This window comes from Mya arenaria, chromosome 16 (assembly GCF_026914265.1).
Source record: "Mya arenaria isolate MELC-2E11 chromosome 16, ASM2691426v1".
Lineage (NCBI taxonomy): Eukaryota > Metazoa > Mollusca > Bivalvia > Myida > Myidae > Mya > Mya arenaria.
The window spans coordinates 34,185,865-34,210,360 of record NC_069137.1 but is presented as its reverse complement, the minus strand read 5'-3'; the positions used below and the strand labels follow the sequence as shown (position 1 = coordinate 34,210,360).

At 43.8% G+C, this 24,496-nt stretch overlaps 1 protein-coding gene across 11 annotated transcripts in view; it reads left to right on the top strand.

The window, feature by feature from the left end:
• Nucleotides 1–787: 787 nt before the first annotated feature.
• Nucleotides 788–24,496, top strand: part of LOC128221838 (multiple epidermal growth factor-like domains protein 6) — a 98,869-nt gene continuing 75,160 nt past the window's right edge. For 2 of the 11 annotated variants that reach the window (XM_052930442.1, XM_052930441.1), the window contains exons 1-2: nt 788–1,405; nt 21,908–22,009. In XM_052930442.1, the coding sequence (XP_052786402.1) occupies nt 1,336–1,405; nt 21,908–22,009 (172 nt within the window). In that variant the 5' untranslated portion in view covers nt 788–1,335. Of the gene's footprint in view, nt 1,406–21,907; nt 22,010–22,057; nt 22,089–24,496 lie in introns of those variants that run through there. The other 9 variants (XM_052930448.1, XM_052930447.1, XM_052930453.1 and 6 more) reach the window with 7 other exon arrangements.

Sequence of the window (24,496 nt, the reverse complement as noted above, 5' to 3'; positions counted from 1 at the left end):
AGCTCCGCCTTTGGTCTTTTATCACAGTTTGAATGCGAGTATAGTTTCTTAAAACACTTCGACAAACCTTTTCATAATACGGCCATCTGACGGAGCACTGTGAAACATTATTTTGGAAACAGGTTTGTCGAAGTGTTCGCTTAAACTAATCACCTTATCAAACTCCGGTAATAAAACGAAGGCTCTTTAAGCGGCATAGACTACCATTTGTTTAATTTAAAATGGTGTAGTAAAAGAAAAGTTATCTTTGATTTAAGTCTTCATTTTAAGCAAAATATTGCCTTCTGATATAGCATAAATGACGTAATATATAACGTGGTATACATACCCTGTATAAAGCTAAAACATAGTGTAACGTGCGACGTATAGAAACACCAACAGATCCCTTCAGAGAAAAGCATGCTCGATCCAGAAGGGGTTCGCTGGTCTTTATATACAATAAATTCTCAATCTACACAGAGCCCAGGCTGTGCTAATTTGCATATTACCAACCAAGTAAACGTACGTACTATGAACGTACTTCCGTTTATAACGGAATGTTATACTATGAACGCACTTCCGCCGCCTACAGCGGACCATTGCACTAATCCGCCGCCAACAGCGAACCGTTACACTAATCCGCCGCCTAGAGCGGACCGTTACAAAAGTTTTCAGTGCAGTCGATCATGACTAAGAGGTTTTTTTTTTCAGAACAAATTACGTATGTGTTTCAAAGGCAGTGGGCACACAACATTTGATACATTTCATCTCCGCACTGTCATTGGTTAGATGGGATTCTAGGTAGAGAAATAGAGACAGACAGAAATGAGGATAGGTCAGGATGGTCAAATGAGGAAACGGTTGTGTATCAGTATAACGCTTTAAGTATCTCTTCTTGTTGGGTACCATTTGGCGCGACGGTGCCCGAGTCAATGTATTGGCTCTGGTAGAGCCCAAAGACTTGCAGGGTTTACCGCTTCTAACCGAGATATCGGGTGTAGGACAGGGCGTTAGTTCATGAAGACGGTTGTCTGGGAATGGCCCGCTGACGATTTGATTTTCAGGAGTGTTTATCATCTTGATTCGGGTGAAGTGCTGTTTTAAAATTATTTGTGCAAGATATACGTTGGATTGAATTTGACGAACGCGTGCATTGTTTTCTGCATGGCACAGCAGTAGGCACTGGGTTTAAAAGCTTACGTAAGGAGTAAATGTGTCATTGTCACGTAACAATTTGGGAAATGCTTATTAAGATCTTGAAGTAATTTTCCTCTAGTTTCGGTTAACAGTTAGGATTTTAAAGCGTGAAGTGATTGGATCTTTCAAATCGCGGGAAAGTGATGAAATATTAACATCATGAAGTGGACAAATGTTTTTCTCGGGGTCTTAGTGATTCTCGGAATATTGTCAACGGTATATGCTCAATGTAAGTATTTTCCCACCTATACGATAGGCTTCAATTTCTTTAATCCATTTTAGCTTGACTGTGAAGACTGCTATAAGCTGATACACATGTAACGGTCCGCTGTAGACGGCGGACGTGCGTTCATAGTATATCATTCCGTTATAGACAGAAGCACGGTACGTTCATAGTACGTATGTTTATTTGGGTGGTACTGTAACGGTCCGCTGTAGACGGCGGACGTGCGTTCATAGTATAACATTCCGTTATAGACGGAAGCACGGTACGTTCATAGTATGTTTATTTGGGTGGTACTGTAACGGTCCGCTGTAGACGGCGGACGTGCGTTCATAGTATATCATTCCGTTATAGACGGAAGCACGGTACGTTCATAGTATGTTTATTTGGGTGGTACTGTAACGGTCCACTGTAGGCGGCGGACGTGCGGTCATAGTATAACATTCCGTTAGAGACGGAAGTACGTTCATAGAACGTATGTTTACTTGGTTGGGAATATGCAAAATAGCAAAAGCCCGGGCTCCGTGTGGTTTGAGAATTTACTGGAAAAAAAAGACCAGTGGACCCATTCAGGGTCGAGCATGCTTTTCTCTGAATGGATCTGTTGGCCTTGTTCGCCTCGTACGTTACACAACCATCGCCCGAGACTGCTTTCTGGGTATAAACCAGTACCGACTTCAGTTTGAGAGGCCGCGGGAATGTGCCCTATTTAGGATTCAATCCCACATCACCGTAGATGAGAAACCGGCACTCTGACTATAGCCTCGTCCCAATACGATTTGAATTTCTTAATTCTGCTTTTCGATACATGTTTCAAATTCATGGTACAGGATATTTATTTCCAAAAATGACTTATGTACACGATTATCAAATTGTTTAAGATCAGTTTAGATTTTGACCAACAAAAAACATTACAATGATTGAGCTAGCAAATCGTGTTTGATGTACAGAAAAAAATCATTTTTCAGTTTCAAATGCTTCTGAATACACAATAAGCACGCTCGTCAGAAGTATTCTTATGTGAGTCTTCCTGGTCTTTAATGTGTTTTTTTTTCTCACGAACAATAAATACAAACAAAATTCGTACCATGGCATAGCGTTTGTGCAAACTTTACAATATAATGAAATAATAATTGAGGACAAATATTACACTCATGCGAAATTTAACAACGGCTGGTTTCGTTTGCTCATCGTAAATAAAAGAAGTCTTTTCATGAGGACAATGTTTTATCCAAATAATCATTGAATTTATAATCGTTTGTTGTGTCTATATATGTATACCTCACAAAACGTAAGATTCAATAATTTGCTGATGAAGTGAATTTTCTATGACATATCTTTAAAATAAACAATGCAAATAAATAAATGGACGGATGGACGCACGGACGGACGAACGAACGAACGAATTTTGTTTAATGAAGATTTTATATAAAAAAAACATTGAATGAAACCACACCTATCACGAGCTTCCGGTGCGCATGTGCTGCAAACCTCCTGCTAATATTTCAGTGATTAGCCGTTTGTCTATAAGTAATTTTAGACCATTTATAGATCCACATAGATAAAACCAATCACAAGGACCGGTTTTTCGATCAAACAATTAAAATAGTTTCTATTGTTCTTTCTGTTGTAAACGTGTATTGGGTTTACTCTGTTCGTGAAGTTATTTATTTAATTCTGATCCTGTACAATAGTGTTTAAATGACTCAGCATTTCTATGCAGGGATATTCAAACTAATGAATTTACGTTTTATAGCTACATAAGTGGATATGGATAACCATTCTTTACTTTTTAGTTGTGAAATATTAGACAATATCGGTTAACAACTTAAGACTTTTAATTCTGCACAAAAAGGTCTACACAATGCAATACTATAAAAGGAAACAGATTTTAAATAAAACAAATTGAAAGCTACTCTCCGCTTCCTGGTATCTTCATGTTTTGTATCATTTGATATTCTATAAATGCAAACATTGACATGACAATAGATTAACCTCTTGGGACATTTACACCCAGATACAAAACGACTTTAGCAATGCATTGGAGCTATGCTCGCGTTCTTTAATATGATACCTGACATGTTTAAAAAACTTCATATATCAAAAGCATTCGGAAATCCTAGGCCATTTTCTACGAAAACAACTCGGATGTAAAACTTCATATATCAAAAGCATTCGGAAATCCTAGGCCATTTTCTACGAAAACAACCTCGGATGTAGATATGAACGAATTGCATTGTCAGAAATCGGTCACCTTGACTACGCTGCAAGTGGATCGCGTATTAAATTCATTCTAACAACTAAACTTAATCACTTAACTCATAACATGGGAATCTTCTGCAATAATACACATCGCCGGCAATCAATATATCTACAAATACAAGCTAAAACACTACATTCATTAGTTATATAATTCAAAATTTTACGAACTACCTCAACAGATGTACCGAGGTTGTTTAGTAGAAAATGACCGAAGTTGATAAGGAGGTAGCGAGGACAAGGTTATGATCGGGTGAGGGCGAGTTCGATGAGGGGCGAGCTTGAGGAGGGACGATGGCGAGGTTGAGGAGGGATTATGAGGAGGGGCAAGGGCAAAGTTGAGAATAAGTGCGATGGCGAGGTTGAGGAGTGGCGATGGCGAGGTTGAGGAGGTGCAATGACGAGGTTGACGAGGTTGAGGAGGTGCGATGGCGAGGTTGAGGAGGGGCGATGGCGTGGTTGAGGAGGGGTGAAGGCGAGATAAAGAAGGGGTGAATATGAGATTGAGGAGGGGTGAAGGCGAGATAAAGAAGGGGTGAAGGTGGGGTTGAGGAGGGGTGAAGGCGAGATAAAGAATGCGTGAAGGTGAGGTTTAGGAGTGACGGCGAGATGAAGAATGGGTGAGGGTGGGGTTGAGGAGGAGTGACGGCGAGATGAAGAATGGGTGAGGGTGAGGTTAAGGAGGGGTGAATGCGAAATAAAGAAGGGGTGAATGTGAAGTTGAGGAGGGGTGAATGCGTGAAGGAGAGGTTTAGGAGGAGTGACGGCGAGATGAAGAAGGGGGTAGGGTGGGGTTGAGGAGGAGTGACGGCGAGATAAAGAATGGGTGAAGGCGAGGTTTATGAAGGGTGAAGGTAAAATAAATAATGGAAAAAGGTGAGGTTGAGAATGGGTGACGGCGAGATAAAGAAGGGGTGAAGGTGAGGTTGAGGAGGGGTGACGGTGAGATGAAGAATGGGTGAGGGTGGGGTTGAGAAGGAGTGACGGCGAGATGAAGAATGGGTGAGGGTGGGGTTGAGGAGGAGTGACGACGAGATAAAGAATAGGTTAGGGTGAGGTTGAGGAGAGGTGAATGCAAGATAAAGAAGGGGTGAAGGTGAGGTTTAGGAGGAGTGACGGCGAGGTGAAGAATGGGTGAAGGTGAGGTTGAGGACGAGTGATGGCGAGATGAAGAATGGGTGAGGGTGAGGTTGAGGAGGGGTGAATGCGAGATAAAGAAGGGGTGAAGGTGAAGTTGAGGTGGGGTGAAGGCGAGATAAAGAAGGGGTGAGGGTGTGGTTGAGGAGGGATGAGGGTGAGGTTGAGGAGGAGTGACGGCGAGATAAATAAGGGGTGAAGATGAGGTTGAGGAAGGATGACGGCGAGATGAAGAATGGGTGAAGGTGAGGTACGTTGAGGAGGGGAGAGGGTGATGTTTAGGAGGGATGAGGGTGAGGTTGAGGAGGGGTGACGGCGAGATGAAGAAGGAGTGAAGGTGAGGTTTAGGAGGGGTGACGGCGAGATGAAGAATGGGTGAATGACGAGGTTAAGCAGGTGTGATGGCGAGGTTATGAAGTGATTAAGGCAAAGTTGAGGCGAGGGGTAAAGGCAAGATTGAGGAGAGTGAAGTCAAATTCTTGATCAGCCACTTACGTGACGTTAAATATGAGACATACAACTTTTATCTTAGGATATATGGACTACCTAGATAATACAACTACTGTGTTATCCTTTGAAAATGTATTTTGAGCGTAAATGATCTGGTACTTTACATTGCAATTTAGCTGCACAAATTATATTTGAATTGTGAAGAAGGTACCAACTTCTTTCAAAGAAGAAATTGAATATATTCTTGAGGATATTGTTTGTATTTCTCAGTGAAAACATATGCATACATCCCAAACAATGGATGAATAATTCTGGTCGATTTGAAAACACTAGTTGTCCATGTTAATGCATTGATTTTTGAAAGTCTGTATTAACTTAATAAATAATTGATCCACCCTCCCTATCACAATAGAGCGATGTCGATCATTAAATGGTACTAAATTTAGGCTCCTCCAACCAATTGATTTGTCATAACTTCCTGATAGTTTTTAAGGATCGTTTCTTGTCGTAAAATATACACTGCATAAAGAACAGCACTGAATATAACCGACAGTTCATTAAAACTTATTCAACAATACATCGTCAGAATAAAGATATTCGTATCGCGTGTCCGCAAATTGTATAAATTAAAGACTACAGCTACAGAACATGATCACTATAAGTTTGTAACATAAACAGTAAGGAACTCCACCGAAGTTGGTCTTAGTTACATTATCAATAATTGAATGGCTTCTTTAACATACCCCCCCCCCCCGTGCAAATAATTGTTTGAAGAACCAAAACATAAACAAATGTTGCATAATTTCATTTTTATCTTTTCTTTTGTTCAACAAGTGTAATTTAGAATTTTCCTTTTCAAAATGTCTAGGTGTAATAAGGACTTGAGTAAATATTTTGAGACAAAATTAAAGCAGATTTTGTCTTAAAAGCAATTGCAAAAGCATTTTTTTCGGAAAAGTGATTCAACATAATGCATTGGTTTTTGTATCACAATATTCATTACTGTCTTAGCAACACTAAACTGCGGCTTGAGGTGATAGCTTTTATTTTCAGAAAGATAATTGCATTTTTGTAAGCCAGAAAAATAATTCAATTCACTACTTTTCACTATCTTCTTTTTGAATTATTTTATTTTTACCAAGAAACCATAAAACATTGTTGATTTGGGTAGTCACATAATAAAACATATTTATAATATCGACTGGCTTTTCCGAAAGAAATCAATCTTACAATTATAAGATCTTATTTCATAAAAAAATGCTCCAATTCTTATAACATCAATATGTTGCAAAAAATGCATGTTTTATTATTGACAAATACTATCCCCCAAAACTAAACAAAACATGAACTTTTTAAACATCGATCTTGAGAAATAACTTAAGAAGGTTATGTAACAGTACATATACATATATAGGCGGTCACATATACATATATAGGCGGTCACATATATAGGCGGGCACATACATAGGCGGTCACATATATAGGCGGTCACATATTTTTCTGCTTTTCTTGAAATTACTGAACGGATACCGAGGTAAAATCAAGACAGCATAAAAGATGTATATACCCCCTGTTCATGCTGATGGGGGTAACTTTGATCTGTATTGTCATCTATATTACAAATAAACATTTACAATCTACATGTATAATCATATATAGATATGAGTACATGTGTTCTCAACTACTTTGTACATTTCAAGTGGTTATATTGGGAAAGGAAAAAAACAAACAATTGTCGGCATTTTATAATCATGCGCGTTAATTCCAACAGAAAATTGACACCTCAGTACATGTTATGTGGACATCTATCAGTATCTGACAGCAAACATGGTACGCTTGAAACTTAAACACTGTGATAACACGTAATTAAAGGGACATTCTGTATAATAGCACATATCCTTTTTGTTTTATAATAATGAGCTGCATTCCGGTCCAATGTACAGGAATATCATAAAGTTAAAAAAGCCATCACAACCATCTCAGTGGTGGTGGGATATCCCCGTATACAACAACCAGCTCAGTGGTGGTGGGATATCCCCGTATACAACAACCAGCTCAGTGGTGGTGGGATATCCCCGTATACAACAACCATCACAGTGGTGGTGGGATATCCCCGTATACAACAACCATCACAGTGGTGGTGGGATATCCCCGTATACAACTACCATCACAGTGGTGGTGGGATATCCCCGTATACAACAACCATCACAGTGGTGGTGGGATATCCCCGTATACAACAACCATCTCAGTGGTGGTGGGATATCCCCGTATACATCAACCATCACAGTGGTGGTGGGATATCCCCGTATACATCAACCATCACAGTGGTGGTGGGATATCCCCGTATACATCAACCATCTCAGTGGTGGTGGGATATATCCGTATACATCAACCATCTCAGTGGTGGTGGGATATCCCCGTATACATCAACCATCTCAGTGGTGGTGGGATATCCCCGTATACATCAACCATCTCAGTGGTGGTGGGATATCCCCGTATACAACAACAATGTCAGTGGTGGTGGGATATCCCCGTATACATCAACAATCACAGTGGTGGTGGGATATCCCCGTATACATCAACAATCTCAGTGGTGATGGGATATCCCCGTATACATCAACAATCTCAGTGGTGGTGGGATATCCCCGTATACATCAACAATCTCAGTGGTGGTGGGTTATCCCCGTATGCATCGATCATCTCAGTGGTGGTGGGATATCCCCGTATACATCAACCATCTCAGTGGTGGTGGGATATCCCCGTATACATCAACCATCTCAGTGGTGGTGGGATATCCCCGTATACATCAACAATCTTAGTGGTGATGGGATATCCCCGTATACATCAACAATCTCAGTGGTGGTGGGATATCCCCGTATACATCAACAATCACAGTGTTGGTGGGATATCCCCGTATACATCAACAATCACAGTGGTGATGGGATATCCCCGTATACATCAACAATCTCAGTGCCCTGTATGCATCGATCATCTCAGTGGTGGTGGGATATCCCCGTATACATCAACCATCTCAGTGGTGGTGGGATATCCCCGTATACAACAACCATCACAGTGGTGGTGGGATATCCCCGTATACAACAACCATCACAGTGGTGGTGGGATATCCACGTATACATCAACCATCACAGTGGTGGTGGGATATCCACGTATACATCAACCATCACAGTGGTGGTGGGATATCCCCGTATACATCAACCATCACAGTGGTGGTGGGATATCCCCGTATACATCAACCATCTCAGTGGTGGTGGGATATCCCCGTATACATCAACCATCTCAGTGGTGGTGGGATATCCCCGTATACATCAACCATCTCAGTGGTGGTGGGATATCCTTGTATACAACAGCCATCTCAGTGGTGGTGGGATATCCCCGTAAACAACAACCATCTCAGTGGTGGTGGGATATCCCCGTATACAACAACCAGCTCAGTGGTGGTGGGTTATCCCCGTATACAACAACCATCTCAGTGGTGGTGGGATATCCCCGTATACAACATCCATCTCAGTGGTGGTGGGATATCCCCGTATACAACATCCATCTCAGTGGTGGTGGGATATCCCCGTATACAACAACCATCACAGTGGTGGTGGGATATCCCCGTATACAACAACCATCACAGTGGTGGTGGGCTATCCGCGTATACAACAACCATCACAGTGGTGGTGGTGGGATATCCCCGTATATAAGATCCATCTCAGTGGTGGGATATCCCCGTATACATCAACCACCTCAGTGGTGGTAGGCTATCCCCGTTAACAACAACCATCTCAGTGTTGGGATATCCCCGTATACAACAACCATCACATTGGTGGTGGGATATCCCCGTATACAACAACCAGCTCAGTGGTGTGATATCCTCGTATACAACAACCATCTCAGTGGTGGTGGGATATCCCCGTATACAACTACCATCACAGTGGTGGGATATCCCCGTATACATCAGCCATCTCAGTGGTGGTGGGATATCCCCGTATACAACAACCATGTCAGTGGTGGTGGGATATCCCCGTATACAACTACCATCACAGTGGTGGGATATCCCCGTATACATCAACCATCACAGTGGTGGTGGGATATCCCCGTATACAACAACCATCACAGTGGTGGTGGGATATCCCCGTATACAATTATCATCACAGTGGTGGTGGGATATCCCCATATACCACAACCACTGAGATGGTGATGGGCTATCCGTGTATACAACAACCATCTCAGTGGTGGTGAGCTATCCCCGTATACAACAACCATCTCAGTGGTGGTGGGATATACCCGTATACAGCAACCAACTCAGTGGTGGTGGGATATCCCCGTATAAAACAACCATCACAGTGGTGGTGGCCTATCCCTGTATACATCAACCATCTCAGTGGTGGTGGGATATCCCCTTATACAACAACCATCACAGTGGTGGTGGACTATCCCTGTATACATCAACCATCTCAGTGGTGGTGGGATATCCCCGTATACAACAATCATCACAGTGGTGGTGGGATATCCCCGTATACAACAACCATCTCAGTGGTGGTGGGATATCCCCGTAGACATCAACCATCTCAGTGGTGGGCTATCCCCGTATACATCAACCATCACAGTGGTGGTGGGATATCCCCGTATACAACAACCATCTCAGTGGTGGTGGGATATCCCTGTATACATCAATCATCTCAGTGGTGGTGGGATATCCCCGTATACAACAACCATCACAGTGGTGGTGGGATATCCCCGTATACAACAACCATCTCAGTGGTGGTGGGCTATCCGCGTATACAACAACCATCACAGTGGTGGTGGGATATCCCCGTATATAAGATCCATCTCAGTGGTGGGATATCCCCGTATACATCAACCACCTCAGTGGTGGTAGGCTATCCCCGTTAACAACAACCATCTCAGTGTTGGGATATCCCCGTATACAACAACCATCACATTGGTGGTGGGATATCCCCGTATACAACAACCAGCTCAGTGGTGTGATATCCTCGTATACAACAACCATCTCAGTGGCGGTGGGATATCCCCGTATACAACTACCATCACAGTGGTGGGATATCCCCGTATACATCAGCCATCTCAGTGGTGGTGGGATATCCCCGTATACAACAACCATGTCAGTGGTGGTGGGATATCCCCGTATACAACTACCATCACAGTGGTGGGATATCCCCGTATACATCAACCATCACAGTGGTGGTGGGATATCCCCGTATACAACAACCATCACAGTGGTGGTGGGATATCCCCGTATACAATTATCATCACAGTGGTGGTGGGATATCCCCATATACCACAACCACTGAGATGGTGATGGGCTATCCGTGTATACAACAACCATCTCAGTGGTGGTGGGATATCCCCGTAGACATCAACCATCTCAGTGGTGGTGGGATATCCCCGTAGACATCAACCATCTCAGTGGTGGGCTATCCCCGTATACATCAACCATCACAGTGGTGGTGGGATATCCCCGTATACAACAACCATCTCAGTGGTGGTGGGATATCCCTGTATACATCAATCATCTCAGTGGTGGTGGGATATCCCCGTATACAACAACCATCACAGTGGTGGTGGGATATCCCCGTATACAACAACCATCTCAGTGGTGGTGGGATATCCTCGTATACAACAACCATCACAGTGGTGGTGGGATATCCCCGTATACATCAATCATCTCAGTGGTGGTGGGATATCCCCGTATACAACAACCATCACAGTGGTGGTGGGATATCCCCGTATACAACAACCATCTCAGTGGTGGTGGGATATCCCCGTATACAACAACCATCACAGTGGTGGTGGGATATCCCCGTATACATCAACCATCACAGTGGTGGTGGGATATCCCCGTATACAACAACCATCACAGTGGTGGTGGGATATCCCCGTATACATCAATCATCTCAGTGGTGGTGGGATATCCCCGTATACATCAACCATCTCAGTGGTGGTGGGATATCCCTGTATACAACAACCATCTCAGTGGTGGTGGGATATCCCTGTATACATCAACCATCACAGTGGTGGTGGGATATCCCCGTATACAACAACCATCTCAGTGGTGGTGGGATATCCTCGTATACAACAACCATCACAGTGGTGGTGGGATACCCCCGTATACAACTACCACTGAGATGGTAATGGGCTATCCGTGTATACAACAACCATCTCAGTGGGGATGGGCTATCCGTGTATACAACAACCATCTCAGTGGTGGTGAGCTATCCGTGTATACAACAACCATCTCAGTGGTGGTGAGCTATCCGTGTATGCAACAACCATCTCAGTGGTGATGAGCTATCCGTGTATGCAACAACCATCTCAGTGGTGGTGGGATATCCCCGTATACAACTACTATCACAGTGGTGGTGGGATATCCCCGTATACAACTACCATCACAGTGGTGGTGGGATATCCCCGTATACAACAATCATCACAGTGGTGGTGGGATATCCCCATATACATCAACCATCTCAGTGGTGGTGGGTTATCCCCGTATACATCAACCATCTCAGTGGTGGGATATCCCCGTATACATCAACCATCTCAGTGGTGGTGGGATATCCCCGTATACAACAACCATCTCAGTGGTGGGATATCCCCGTATAAAACAACCATCTCAGTGGTGGTGGGATATCCCGTATACAACAACCATCTCAGTGGTGGTGGGATATCCCCGTATACAACAACCATCACAGTGGTGGTGGGATACCCCCGTATACAACTACCACTGAGATGGTAATGGGCTATCCGTGTATACAACAACCATCTCAGTGGTGGTGGGCTATCCATGTATACATCAACAATCTCAGTGGTGGTGGGATATCCCCGTATACATCAACAATCACAGTGTTGGTGGGATATCCCCGTATACATCAACAATCACAGTGGTGATGGGATATCCCCGTATACATCAACAATCTCAGTGCCCTGTATGCATCGATCATCTCAGTGGTGGTGGGATATCCCCGTATACATCAACCATCTCAGTGGTGGTGGGATATCCCCGTATACAACAACCATCACAGTGGTGGTGGGATATCCCCGTATACAACAACCATCACAGTGGTGGTGGGATATCCCCGTATACAACAACCATCACAGTGGTGGTGGGATATCCACGTATACATCAACCATCACAGTGGTGGTGGGATATCCACGTATACATCAACCATCACAGTGGTGGTGGGATATCCCCGTATACATCAACCATCACAGTGGTGGTGGGATATCCCCGTATACATCAACCATCTCAGTGGTGGTGGGATATCCCCGTATACATCAACCATCTCAGTGGTGGTGGGATATCCCCGTATACATCAACCATCTCAGTGGTGGTGGGATATCCTTGTATACAACAGCCATCTCAGTGGTGGTGGGATATCCCCGTATACAACAACCATCTCAGTGGTGGTGGGATATCCCCGTATACAACCACCATCTCAGTGGTGGTGGGTTATCCCCGTATACAACAACCATCTCAGTGGTGGTGGGATATCCCCGTATACAACATCCATCTCAGTGGTGGTGGGATATCCCCGTATACAACAACCATCTCAGTGGTGGTGGGATATCCCCGTATACAACAACCATCACAGTGGTGGTGGGATATCCCCGTATACAACAACCATCACAGTGGTGGTGGGCTATCCGCGTATACAACAACCATCACAGTGGTGGTGGGATATCCCCGTATATAAGATCCATCTCAGTGGTGGGATATCCCCGTATACATCAACCACCTCAGTGGTGGTAGGCTATCCCCGTTAACAACAACCATCTCAGTGTTGCGATATCCCCGTATACAACAACCATCACATTGGTGGTGGGATATCCCCGTATACAACAACCAGCTCAGTGGTGTGATATCCTCGTATACAACAACCATCTCAGTGGTGGTGGGATATCCCCGTATACAACTACCATCACAGTGGTGGGATATCCCCGTATACATCAGCCATCTAAGTGGTGGTGGGATATCCCCGTATACAACAACCATGTCAGTGGTGGTGGGATATCCCCGTATACAACTACCATCACAGTGGTGGGATATCCCCGTATACATCAACCATCACAGTGGTGGTGGGATATCCCCGTATACAACAACCATCACAGTGGTGGTGGGATATCCCCGTATACAATTATCATCACAGTGGTGGTGGGATATCCCCATATACCACAACCACTGAGATGGTGATGGGCTATCCGTGTATACAACAACCATCTCAGTGGTGGTGAGCTATCCCCGTATACAACAACCATCTCAGTGGTGGTGGGATATACCCGTATACAGCAACCATCTCAGTGGTGGTGGGATATCCCCGTATAAAACAACCATCACAGTGGTGGTGGCCTATCCCTGTATACATCAACCATCTCAGTGGTGGTGGGATATCCCCGTATAAAACAACCATCACAGTGGTGGTGGCCTATCCCTGTATACATCAACCATCTCAGTGGTGGTGGGATATCCCCTTATACAACAACCATCACAGTGGTGGTGGACTATCCCTGTATACATCAACCATCTCAGTGGTGGTGGGATATCCCCGTAGACATCAACCATCTCAGTGGTGGGCTATCCCCGTATACAACAACCATCTCAGTGGTGGTGGGATATACCCGTATACAGCAACCATCTCAGTGGTGGTGGGATATCCCTGTATACATCAATCATCTCAGTGGTGGTGGGATATCCCCGTATACAACAACCATCACAGTGGTGGTGGGATATCCCCGTATACAACAACCATCTCAGTGGTGGTGGGCTATCCGCGTATACAACAACCATCACAGTGGTGGTGGGATATCCCCGTATATAAGATCCATCTCAGTGGTGGGATATCCCCGTATACATCAACCACCTCAGTGGTGGTAGGCTATCCCCGTTAACAACAACCATCTCAGTGTTGGGATATCCCCGTATACAACAACCATCACATTGGTGGTGGGATATCCCCGTATACAACAACCAGCTCAGTGGTGTGATATCCTCGTATACAACAACCATCTCAGTGGTGGTGGGATATCCCCGTATACAACTACCATCACAGTGGTGGGATATCCCCGTATACATCAGCCATCTCAGTGGTGGTGGGATATCCCCGTATACAACAACCATGTCAGTGGTGGTGGGATATCCCCGTATACAACTACCATCACAGTGGTGGGATATCCCCGTATACATCAACCATCACAGTGGTGGTGGGATATCCCCGTATACAACAACCATCACAGTGGTGGTGGGATATCCCCGTATACAATTATCATCACAGTGGTGGTGGGATATCCCCATATACCACAACCACTGAGATGGTGATGGGCTATCCGTGTATACAACAACCATCTCAGTGGTGGTGGGATATACCCGTATACAGCAACCATCTCAGTGGTGGTGGGATATCCCCGTATAAAACAACCATCACAGTGGTGGTGGCCTATCCCTGTATACATCAACCATCTCAGTGGTGGTGGGATATCCCCTTATACAACAACCATCACAGTGGTGGTGGACTATCCCTGTATACATCAACCATCTCAGTGGTGGTGGGATATCCCCGTATACAACAATCATCACAGTGGTGGTGGGATATCCCCGTATACAACAACCATCTCAGTGGTGGTGGGATATCCCCGTAGACATCAACCATCTCAGTGGTGGGCTATCCCCGTATACATCAACCATCACAGTGGTGGTGGGATATCCCCGTATACAACAACCATCTCAGTGGTGGTGGGATATCCCTGTATACATCAATCATCTCAGTGGTGGTGGGATATCCCCGTATACAACAACCATCACAGTGGTGGTGGGATATCCCCGTATACAACAACCATCTCAGTGGTGGTGGGATATCCCCGTATACAACAACCATCACAGTGGTGGTGGGATATCCCCGTATACATCAATCATCTCAGTGGTGGTGGGATATCCCCGTATAGAACAACCAACACAGTGGTGGTGGGATATCCCCGTATACAACAACCATCTCAGTGGTGGTGGGATATCCCCGTATACAACAACCATCACAGTGGTGGTGGGATATCCCCGTATACATCAACCATCACAGTGGTGGTGGGATATCCCCGTATACAACAACCATCACAGTGGTGGTGGGATATCCCCGTATACATCAATCATCTCAGTGGTGGTGGGATATCCCCGTATACATCAACCATCTCAGTGGTGGTGGGATATCCCTGTATACAACAACCATCTCAGTGGTGGTGGGATATCCCTGTATACATCAACCATCACAGTGGTGGTGGGATATCCCCGTATACAACAACCATCTCAGTGGTGGTGGGATATCCTCGTATACAACAACCATCACAGTGGTGGTGGGATACCCCCGTATACAACTACCACTGAGATGGTAATGGGCTATCCGTGTATACAACAACCATCTCAGTGGGGATGGGCTATCCGTGTATACAACAACCATCTCAGTGGTGGTGAGCTATCCGTGTATACAACAACCATCTCAGTGGTGGTGAGCTATCCGTGTATGCAACAACCATCTCAGTGGTGATGAGCTATCCGTGTATGCAACAACCATCTCAGTGGTGGTGGGATATCCCCGTATACAACTGCTATCACAGTGGTGGTGGGATATCCCCGTATACAACTACCATCACAGTGGTGGTGGGATATCCCCGTATACAACAATCATCACAGTGGTGGTGGGATATCCCCATATACATCAACCATCTCAGTGGTGGTGGGTTATCCCCGTATACATCAACCATCTCAGTGGTGGGATATCCCCGTATACATCAACCATCTCAGTGGTGGTGGGATATCCCCGTATACATCAACCATCTCAGTGGTGGGATATCCCCGTATAAAACAACCATCTCAGTGGTGGTGGGATATCCCCGTATACAACAACCATCTCAGTGGTGGTGGGATATCCCCGTATACAACAACCATCACAGTGGTGGTGGGATACCCCCGTATACAACTACCACTGAGATGGTAATGGGCTATCCGTGTATACAACAACCATCTCAGTGGTGGTGGGCTATCCATGTATTCAACAACCATCACAGTGGTGGTGGGCTATCCATGTATACAACAACCATCTCAGTGGTGGTGAGCTATCCGTGTATATAACAACCATCTCAGTGGTGGTGAGCTATCCGTGTATACAACAACCATCTCAGTGGTGGTGGGTTATCCCCGTATACATCAACCATCTCAGTGGTGGTGGGTTATCCCCGTATACATCAACCATCTCAGTGGTGGTGGGATATCCCCGTATACATCAACCATCTCAGTGGTGGTGGGATATATCCGTATACATCAACCATCTCAGTGGTGGTGGGATATCCCTGTATACAGCAACCATCTCAGTGGTGGTGGGATATCTCTGTATACATCAACCATCTCAGTGGTGGTGGGATATCCCTGTATACATCAACCATCTCAGTGGTGGTGGGATATCCCTGTATACATCAACCATCTCAGTGGTGGTGGGATATCCCTGTATACATCAACCATCTCAGTGGTGGTGGGATATCCCCGTATACAACAACCATGTCAGTGGTGGTGGGATATCCTCGTATACAACTACCATCACAGTGGTGGTGGGATATCCCCGTATGCAACAACCATCACAGTGGTGGTGGGATATCCCCGTATATCTCATTGGTGGTGGGATATCCCCGTATACAACAATTATCACAGTGGTGGTGGGATATCCCCGTATACATCAACCATCTCAGTGGTGGTGGGATATCCCCGTATACATCAACCATCTCAGTGGTGGTGGGATATCCCCGTATACATCAACCATCTCAGTGGTGGTGGGATATATCCGTATACAGCAACCATCTCAGTGGTGGTGGGATATCCCCGTATACAACAACCATCACAGTGGTGGTGGGATATCCCTGTATACATCAACCATCTCAGTGGTGGTGGGATATCCCTGTATACATCAACCATCTCAGTGGTGGTGGGATATCCCTGTATACATCAACCATCTCAGTGGTGGTGGGATATCCCTGTATACATCAACCATCTCAGTGGTGGTGGGATATCCCTGTATACATCAACCATCTCAGTGGTGGTGGGTTATCCCCGTATACATCAACCATCTCAGTGGTGGTGGGATATATCCGTATACAACAACCATCACAGTGGTGGTGGGATATCCCTGTATACATCAACCATCTCAGTGGTGGTGGGATATCCCTGTATACATCAACCATCTCAGTGGTGGTGGGATATCCCTGTATACATCAACCATCTCAGTGGTGGTGGGATATCCCTGTATACATCAACCATTTCAGTGGTGGTGGGATATCCCCGTATACAACTACCATCTCAGTGGTGGTGGGATATCCCCGTATACAACTACCATCACAGTGGTGGTGGGATATCCTCGTATACAACAACCATCACAGTGGTGGTGGGATATCCCCGTATATCTCAGTGGTGGTGGGATATCCCCGTATACAACAATCATCACAGTGGTGGTGGGATATCCCCGTATACATCAACCATCTCAGTGGTGGTGGGATATCCCCGTATACAACAACCATCTCAGTGGTGGTGGGATATCCCCGTATACATCAACCATCTCAGTGGTGGTGGGAAATATCCGTATACATCAACCATCTCAGTGGTGGTTGGATATCCCTGTATACATCAACCATCTCAGTGGTGGTGGGATATCCCTGTATACATCAACCATCTCAGTGGTGGTGGGATATCCCTGTATACATCAATCATCACAGTGGTGGTGGGATATCCCTGTATACATTGGGATATACCCGTATACATCAACACTCTCAGTGGTGGGATATCCCCGTATACAACAACCATCTCAGTTGTGGTGGGATATCCCTGTATACAGCAACCATCTCAGTGGTGGTGGGATATCCCTGTATACATCAACCATCTCAGTGGTGGTGGGATATCCCCGTATACAACAACCATTTCAGTGGTGGTGGGATATCCCCGTATACAACAACCATCTCAGTGGTGGTGGGTTATCCCTGTATGCATCGATCATCTCAGTGGTGGTGGGATATCCCCGTATACATCAACCATCTCAGTGGTGGTGGGATATATCCGTATACAACAACCATCACAGTGGTGGTGGGATATCCCTGTATACATCAACCATCACAGTGGTGGTGGGATATCCCCGTATACATCAAGCATCTCAGTGGTGGTGGGATATCCCCGTATACATCAACCATCTCAGTGGTGGTGGGATATCCCCGTATACATCAAACATCTCAGTGGTGGTGGGATATCCACGTATACATCAATCATCTCAGTGGAGGTGGGATATCCCCGTATACATCAACCATCTCAGTGGTGGTGGGATATCCCCGTATACATCAACCATCTCAGTGGTGGTGGGATATCCCCGTATACATCAATCATCTCAGTGGTGGTGGGATATATCCGTATACAACAACCATCTCAGTGGTGGTGGGATATCCCCGTATTCATCAACCATCTCAGTGGTGGTGGGATATCCCCGTATTCATCAACCATCTCAGTGGTGGTGGGATATCCCCGTATACATCAAGCATCTCAGTTGTGGTGGGATATCCACGTATACATCAATCATCTCAGTGGTGGTGGGATATCCCCGTATACATCAACCATCTCAGTGGTGGTGGGATATATCCGTATACAACAACCATCACAGTGGTGGTGGGATATCCCCGTATACATCAGCCATCTCAGTGGTGGTGGGATATCCCCGTATTCATCAACCATCTCAGTGGTGGTGGTATATCCCCGTATTCATCAACCATCTCAGTGGTGGTGGGATATCCCCGTATTCATCAACCATCTCAGTGGTGGTGGGATATCCCCGTATACATCAATCATCTCAGTGGTGGTGGGATATCCCCGTATTCATCAACCATATCTGTGGTGGTGGGATATCCCCGTATACATCAAGCATCTCAGTGGTGGTGGGATATCCCCGTATACATCAATCATCTCAGTGGTGGTGGGATATATCCGTATACAACAACCATCACAGTGGTGGTGGTATATCCCCGTATACATCAAGCATCTCAGTGGTGGTGGGATATCCCCGTATACAACAACCATCACAGTGGTGGTGGGATATCCCCGTATACAACAACCATCTCAGTGGTGGTGGGATATCCCCGTATACATCAATCATCTCAGTGGTGGTGGGATATATCCGTATACATCAACCATCTCAGTGGTGGTGGGATATCCCTGTATACATCAACCATCTCAGTGGTGGTGGGATATCCCCGTATTCATCAACCATCTCTGTGGTGGTGGGATATCCCTGTATACAGCGTATGTTTCATTTCGGATATTTATTTTCATTTTTAATTATTTCAAGATGATAGAATACCCCTTTTAACAAGAGACGTGTTTTAAAATGTCAACATACTTTTGTATTTGTCAAATATTTCTTGTATTAATCTGTATAACCATCTTGTTTAGTGATATGTTAATGTTTTACGTGTCAGTCAACTGTAGATTGATAAAACTGCGATTTTCTCACGTAGATGGATACCTATTTTCGATGTTAACCTTGATAAAATGAAAACAAAGAATCCCTTTATGGTATCGCTTCACAATCAAAAAAGCATTGTATTTGACTGTGAACTGTATTACAATAATTATTTAAAACAGAACGACACACTAAAATTAAGGAAACACACAATGTGCCTCATCCAGTAATCCCTATAAATGATCTGAATGAAAGGATTGGAGCGAACAATTTGAATAATATTAATAATAATATTAAATGAAATTAATAATACTAATATAAAAATAAAATAATAATTAATAATTATAATAACAAACACACCAACCCATCCGTGTTGTTATATTGTGTGGTATAATAATGTTAATGTTTATATTGTCAGATCAAAGCTCATTTATAAACGCAGCATTGTCACCACAACCACCACCATTACCACTACAACAACAAATACAACATTAACGACACCAACAGCAGCTACTAGACAAACAACAATTGTTAACATGCAGAACAAATTAAATATGGAATAACCACGAGTTGATTGGAACCTTTTTAAATGTTTCTAGTATTCTAAGATTATGTTTACGCGTTTAGTAAACATTCTATAAAAAGTCTTTGTCTCCCATATTTAAAGGGACTGTCTCACGTATGATAAAATAGCGAAAAAAAAAGAAGAAAATTGTCGAAATCTGACATAAACTTGGCATCGATGTGTATTGACACTTACTAATTGAAGTACAACATAGTTTATAATTTATTTAAGTTTAGTAGTTATTTCGTATTTTTCCATTAAAAAAAGATTACTGGATATGTCTACCAGGTAGAATTCATTCCTTATGCGTGACTGGCTAGTCGGTGTTATCACGTGATATTAGGTAGATTTATAGCTTAATTATGTCACTCTATTCGTATTAACCTTTGTAGCTCAGTGAGGTAGACGCCGAACTTCAATTTTGGCGACGCGGTTTCGAACCCGGTTTCCGACACAATTTTTTGTTTACATTTTGGTACTTTTTTAACAATTATGATATCAAAGCGTAACACATTCTATTAGATATTTGTCCCGAGATTCGTTACAGAAAAAAAACATATTTTGGTGCCAATCTGTGACACAGTCCCTTTAACTGTTTATACTTTATTTCAATAATGATCAAACATCACTGACGAAGTTCTTTTTAAATGAGCTGTTTTAGTGTCGACCCAGTTTGAGCGTTCATGTTGAGGAGTTTTTATTATTATATCAATTATTCCAAATAGTTACAATCAGTGAACCCCAAACTACTCAAATAGTTAGTGTTGGTTCTTTATGAAATACATGCAAATCCATAATAAATATTTAAGAAATATTACACACCACTGATGGTCATATGTCATAAGAACCGGCCAGTCAGCGCCAGAAGGTGTATATGGACCGAGGCGTTAGCTGAGGTCCATTCACCATCTTGGGCTGACGAGTTTCCGGATAAATCTTACACGAGCGGCTATGGTAGATGCTTTTTCTCCCACCTTCTTAGTTCAACAAAATCAAGTAAAAATATTGCCACAAGACAGGGTTTCTATGATGCTACAGACGACAGTCTTCAACAACAGAGGTAGTTACAATGTGATGACCATTAAAAAGGGGTTTTGTACGGGTTCTTGTTTTATCTTCGCCCGTGGGCAACATAAGAATTTCTAGCATGGTTATATTTTTATGTACTTATCTGAGGTGGGAGAAAACCAGTTACTGCTAGAAGCCAAAAGTGCATTTATAGCTTAGTGGTAATAGCTAGATAATTATTGCGAAAATTAAGTGATTAACAACTTGTGTGTGCATATTCTGTGTAGTTTCTTTGTATAATTTATGTTGAATAAAATATGTTTAAGTCAAGTGATTAACACGGAACAAATTGCGAACGCCATCAGGTTATCTTACGGCAGATATGCCACCGTAAAACTGACAGGCCATTACTCAGATTACAAAACAAGGGCAGTTGTGGAAGTGAGTTGTCTGAACCGTTTCACTTGTACACAGATGCAAGTTAATTGTAAATTTTAATAAATTACTTTGCATCTTTTACTATCGACCATTGCGGCCGGATATGACAATTGTTTTATCTTTGTCATCCATGATATCGCTCATTGTTTTCATGATTTCCAGCGTGTTCTTTTGTCCACTGTAAGACCTGTCCTGACGGGACATGCGAGCAGTGCACGGACGGGTACAGTTTCAACTTTAATCGAACGTTGTGCTGTAGCATTGGTATGTATATATTTATATAATGGCTTAATTGGGTCTGGTTATAGTTTCAACTTTAATCGAACGTTGTGCTGTAGCATTGGTGTGTATACATGTATATTCTTATATTGACTTAGTTATGTCGTTTTATAATTTCAACGCCGCCGAACGAACGCTGTGTTGCAATATATGTTTGTGTGTGTATACTGGTTTGATGGGACTGAAAGAACCCTATTTTGTATTGATGGTATGTGCGATCTCTTATATATACTTGGTTGAGCATGGTTACAGCTTCAACGCTGAACGGGCGCTGTGCTGTAGCTATTGAGTATTGTATCTATGTATTTCTTTACCTGCTTGGTTGAGCGAACGAGGTTATTGCTTCGACTCGGAACGGGCGCTGTGCTGTAGCTATTGTATCTGTGTATTTCTTTACTTGCTTGGTTGGTCGAGCGAGGTTATTGCTTCAAAGCTGAACGGGCGCTGTGCTGTAGCTATTGTATCTGTGTATTTCTTTACCTGCTTGGTTGAGCGAGCGAGGTTATTGCTTCAAAGCTGAACGGGCGCTGTGCTGTTGCTATTGTGTCTGTGTATTTCTTTACTTGCTTTCATGGCTGCGCGAGATTATTGCTTCAAAGCTGAACGGGCGCTGTGCTGTAGCTATTGTATCTGTGTATTTCTTTACTTGCTTTCATGGTTGCGCGAGATTATTGCTTCGACACTGAACGGGTGCTGTGCTGTAGCAATTGTATCTGTGTATTTCTTTACTTGCTTTCATGGTTGCGCGAGATTATTGCTTCGACACTGAACGGGTGCTGTGCTGTAGCTATTGTATCTGTGTATTTCTTTACTTGCTTGGTTGAGCGAGCGAGGTTATTGCTTCGACACTGAACGGGCGCTGTGCTGTAGCTATTGTATCTGTGTATTTCTTTACTTGCTTTCATGGTTGAGCGAGATTATTGCTTCAAAGCTGAACGGGCGCTGTGCTGTAGCTATTGTATCTGTGTATTTCTTTACCCGCTTGGTTGAGCGAGCGAGGTTAATGCTTCAACGCTGAACGGGCGCTGTGCTGTTGCTATTGTATCTATGTATTTCTTTACCTGCTTGGTTGATCGAGCGACGTTATTGCTTCAAAGCTGAACGGGTGCTGTGCTGTAGCTATTGTATCTGTGTATTTCTCTATTTGCTTGGTTGGTTGAGCGAGGTTATTGATTCAACGCTGAACGGGCGCTGTGCTGTAGCTATTGTATCTGTGTATTTCTTTACTTGCTTTCATGGTTGCGCGAGAGTATTGCTTCGACACTGAACGGGCGCTGTGCTGTAGCTATTGTATCTATGTATTTCTTTACCTGCTTGGTTGAGCGAGCGAGGTTATTGCTTCAAAGCTGAACGGGCGCTGTGCTGTAGCTATTGTATCTGTGTATTTCTCTATTTGCTTGGTTGGTTAAGCGAGGTTATTGATTCAACGCTGAACGGTCGCTGTGCTGTAGCTATTGTATCTGTGTATTTCTTTACCTGCTTGGTTGAGCGAGCGAAGTTATTGCTTCAAAGCTGAACGGGCGCTGTGCTGTTGCTATTGTGTCTGTATTTCTTTATTTGCTTGGTTGGTTGAGCGAGGTTATTGATTCAACGCTGAACGAGTGCTGTGTAATGTTGCTGTAGCAGTGGTACGTATGAATTATTATTGTAACTGTGTAGCGGGGATGGGTTTAAGAAGTTTAACACTGAACTAAGGCTGTTCTTTATAGTAATGGTATATGGGCATTTTTAATGACTTGATGGAGCGGGGCTTCAGTTTCAACGTTGAACTAATGCGATGCTGTAGCAATGATAAGCGTGCTTTCTTTTATTGGCTGGAGGGACTGAACGAACCTTGTGCTGAAGCAGTGGTTTGTTGAAACTCTTATATTTGCTTGGTTTGGCCATTTCGATAATGAATAGTGCTGTTACAGTGGTATGTATGCATTCTGATGTTTGCTTGATTTGCCGTCACATTGTTATTTGAGTATTATTGTATTGGGTTCACTGAGCGCGCTCATGGTCTCAAAGCTGAACGACTGCAGTTCGTTTGGCAGATTTAACATTTAAACGCTGAACGAACGCTGAAGCAGTAAAAACAGTGGAGTAGTAACGTATTCTAATATTGGCTTGTGGCGCGGGGTGAGACGCTGAACGAATGCAGTGTTCAAACAGGGGTATGTGGAGTTTCTTAGATGGTTGAATGGTGTTATAGTTTGGACGCTGAACGAATGCACTTCTGTGGCAGTAGTAACTTTGTGCTAAGATGTGATTAAGTTAAAAGTTATTTATTTTACAACGATTGTTATATAAACTTGCGAAGTCATTCTCGTGCGCACGATGTTGCGGCGCAAAATTCGGTCTTTTGTTGTTGGGGAAATCGGAGAACTCCCAATTATCCGACTTGGTGACCTCAAAGCAAAATCACATGCACTCAAGCCGGGAATCGATCGCGGGTCGTCTTGGTGAGAAGCGAGTGCACTCACCAGACAA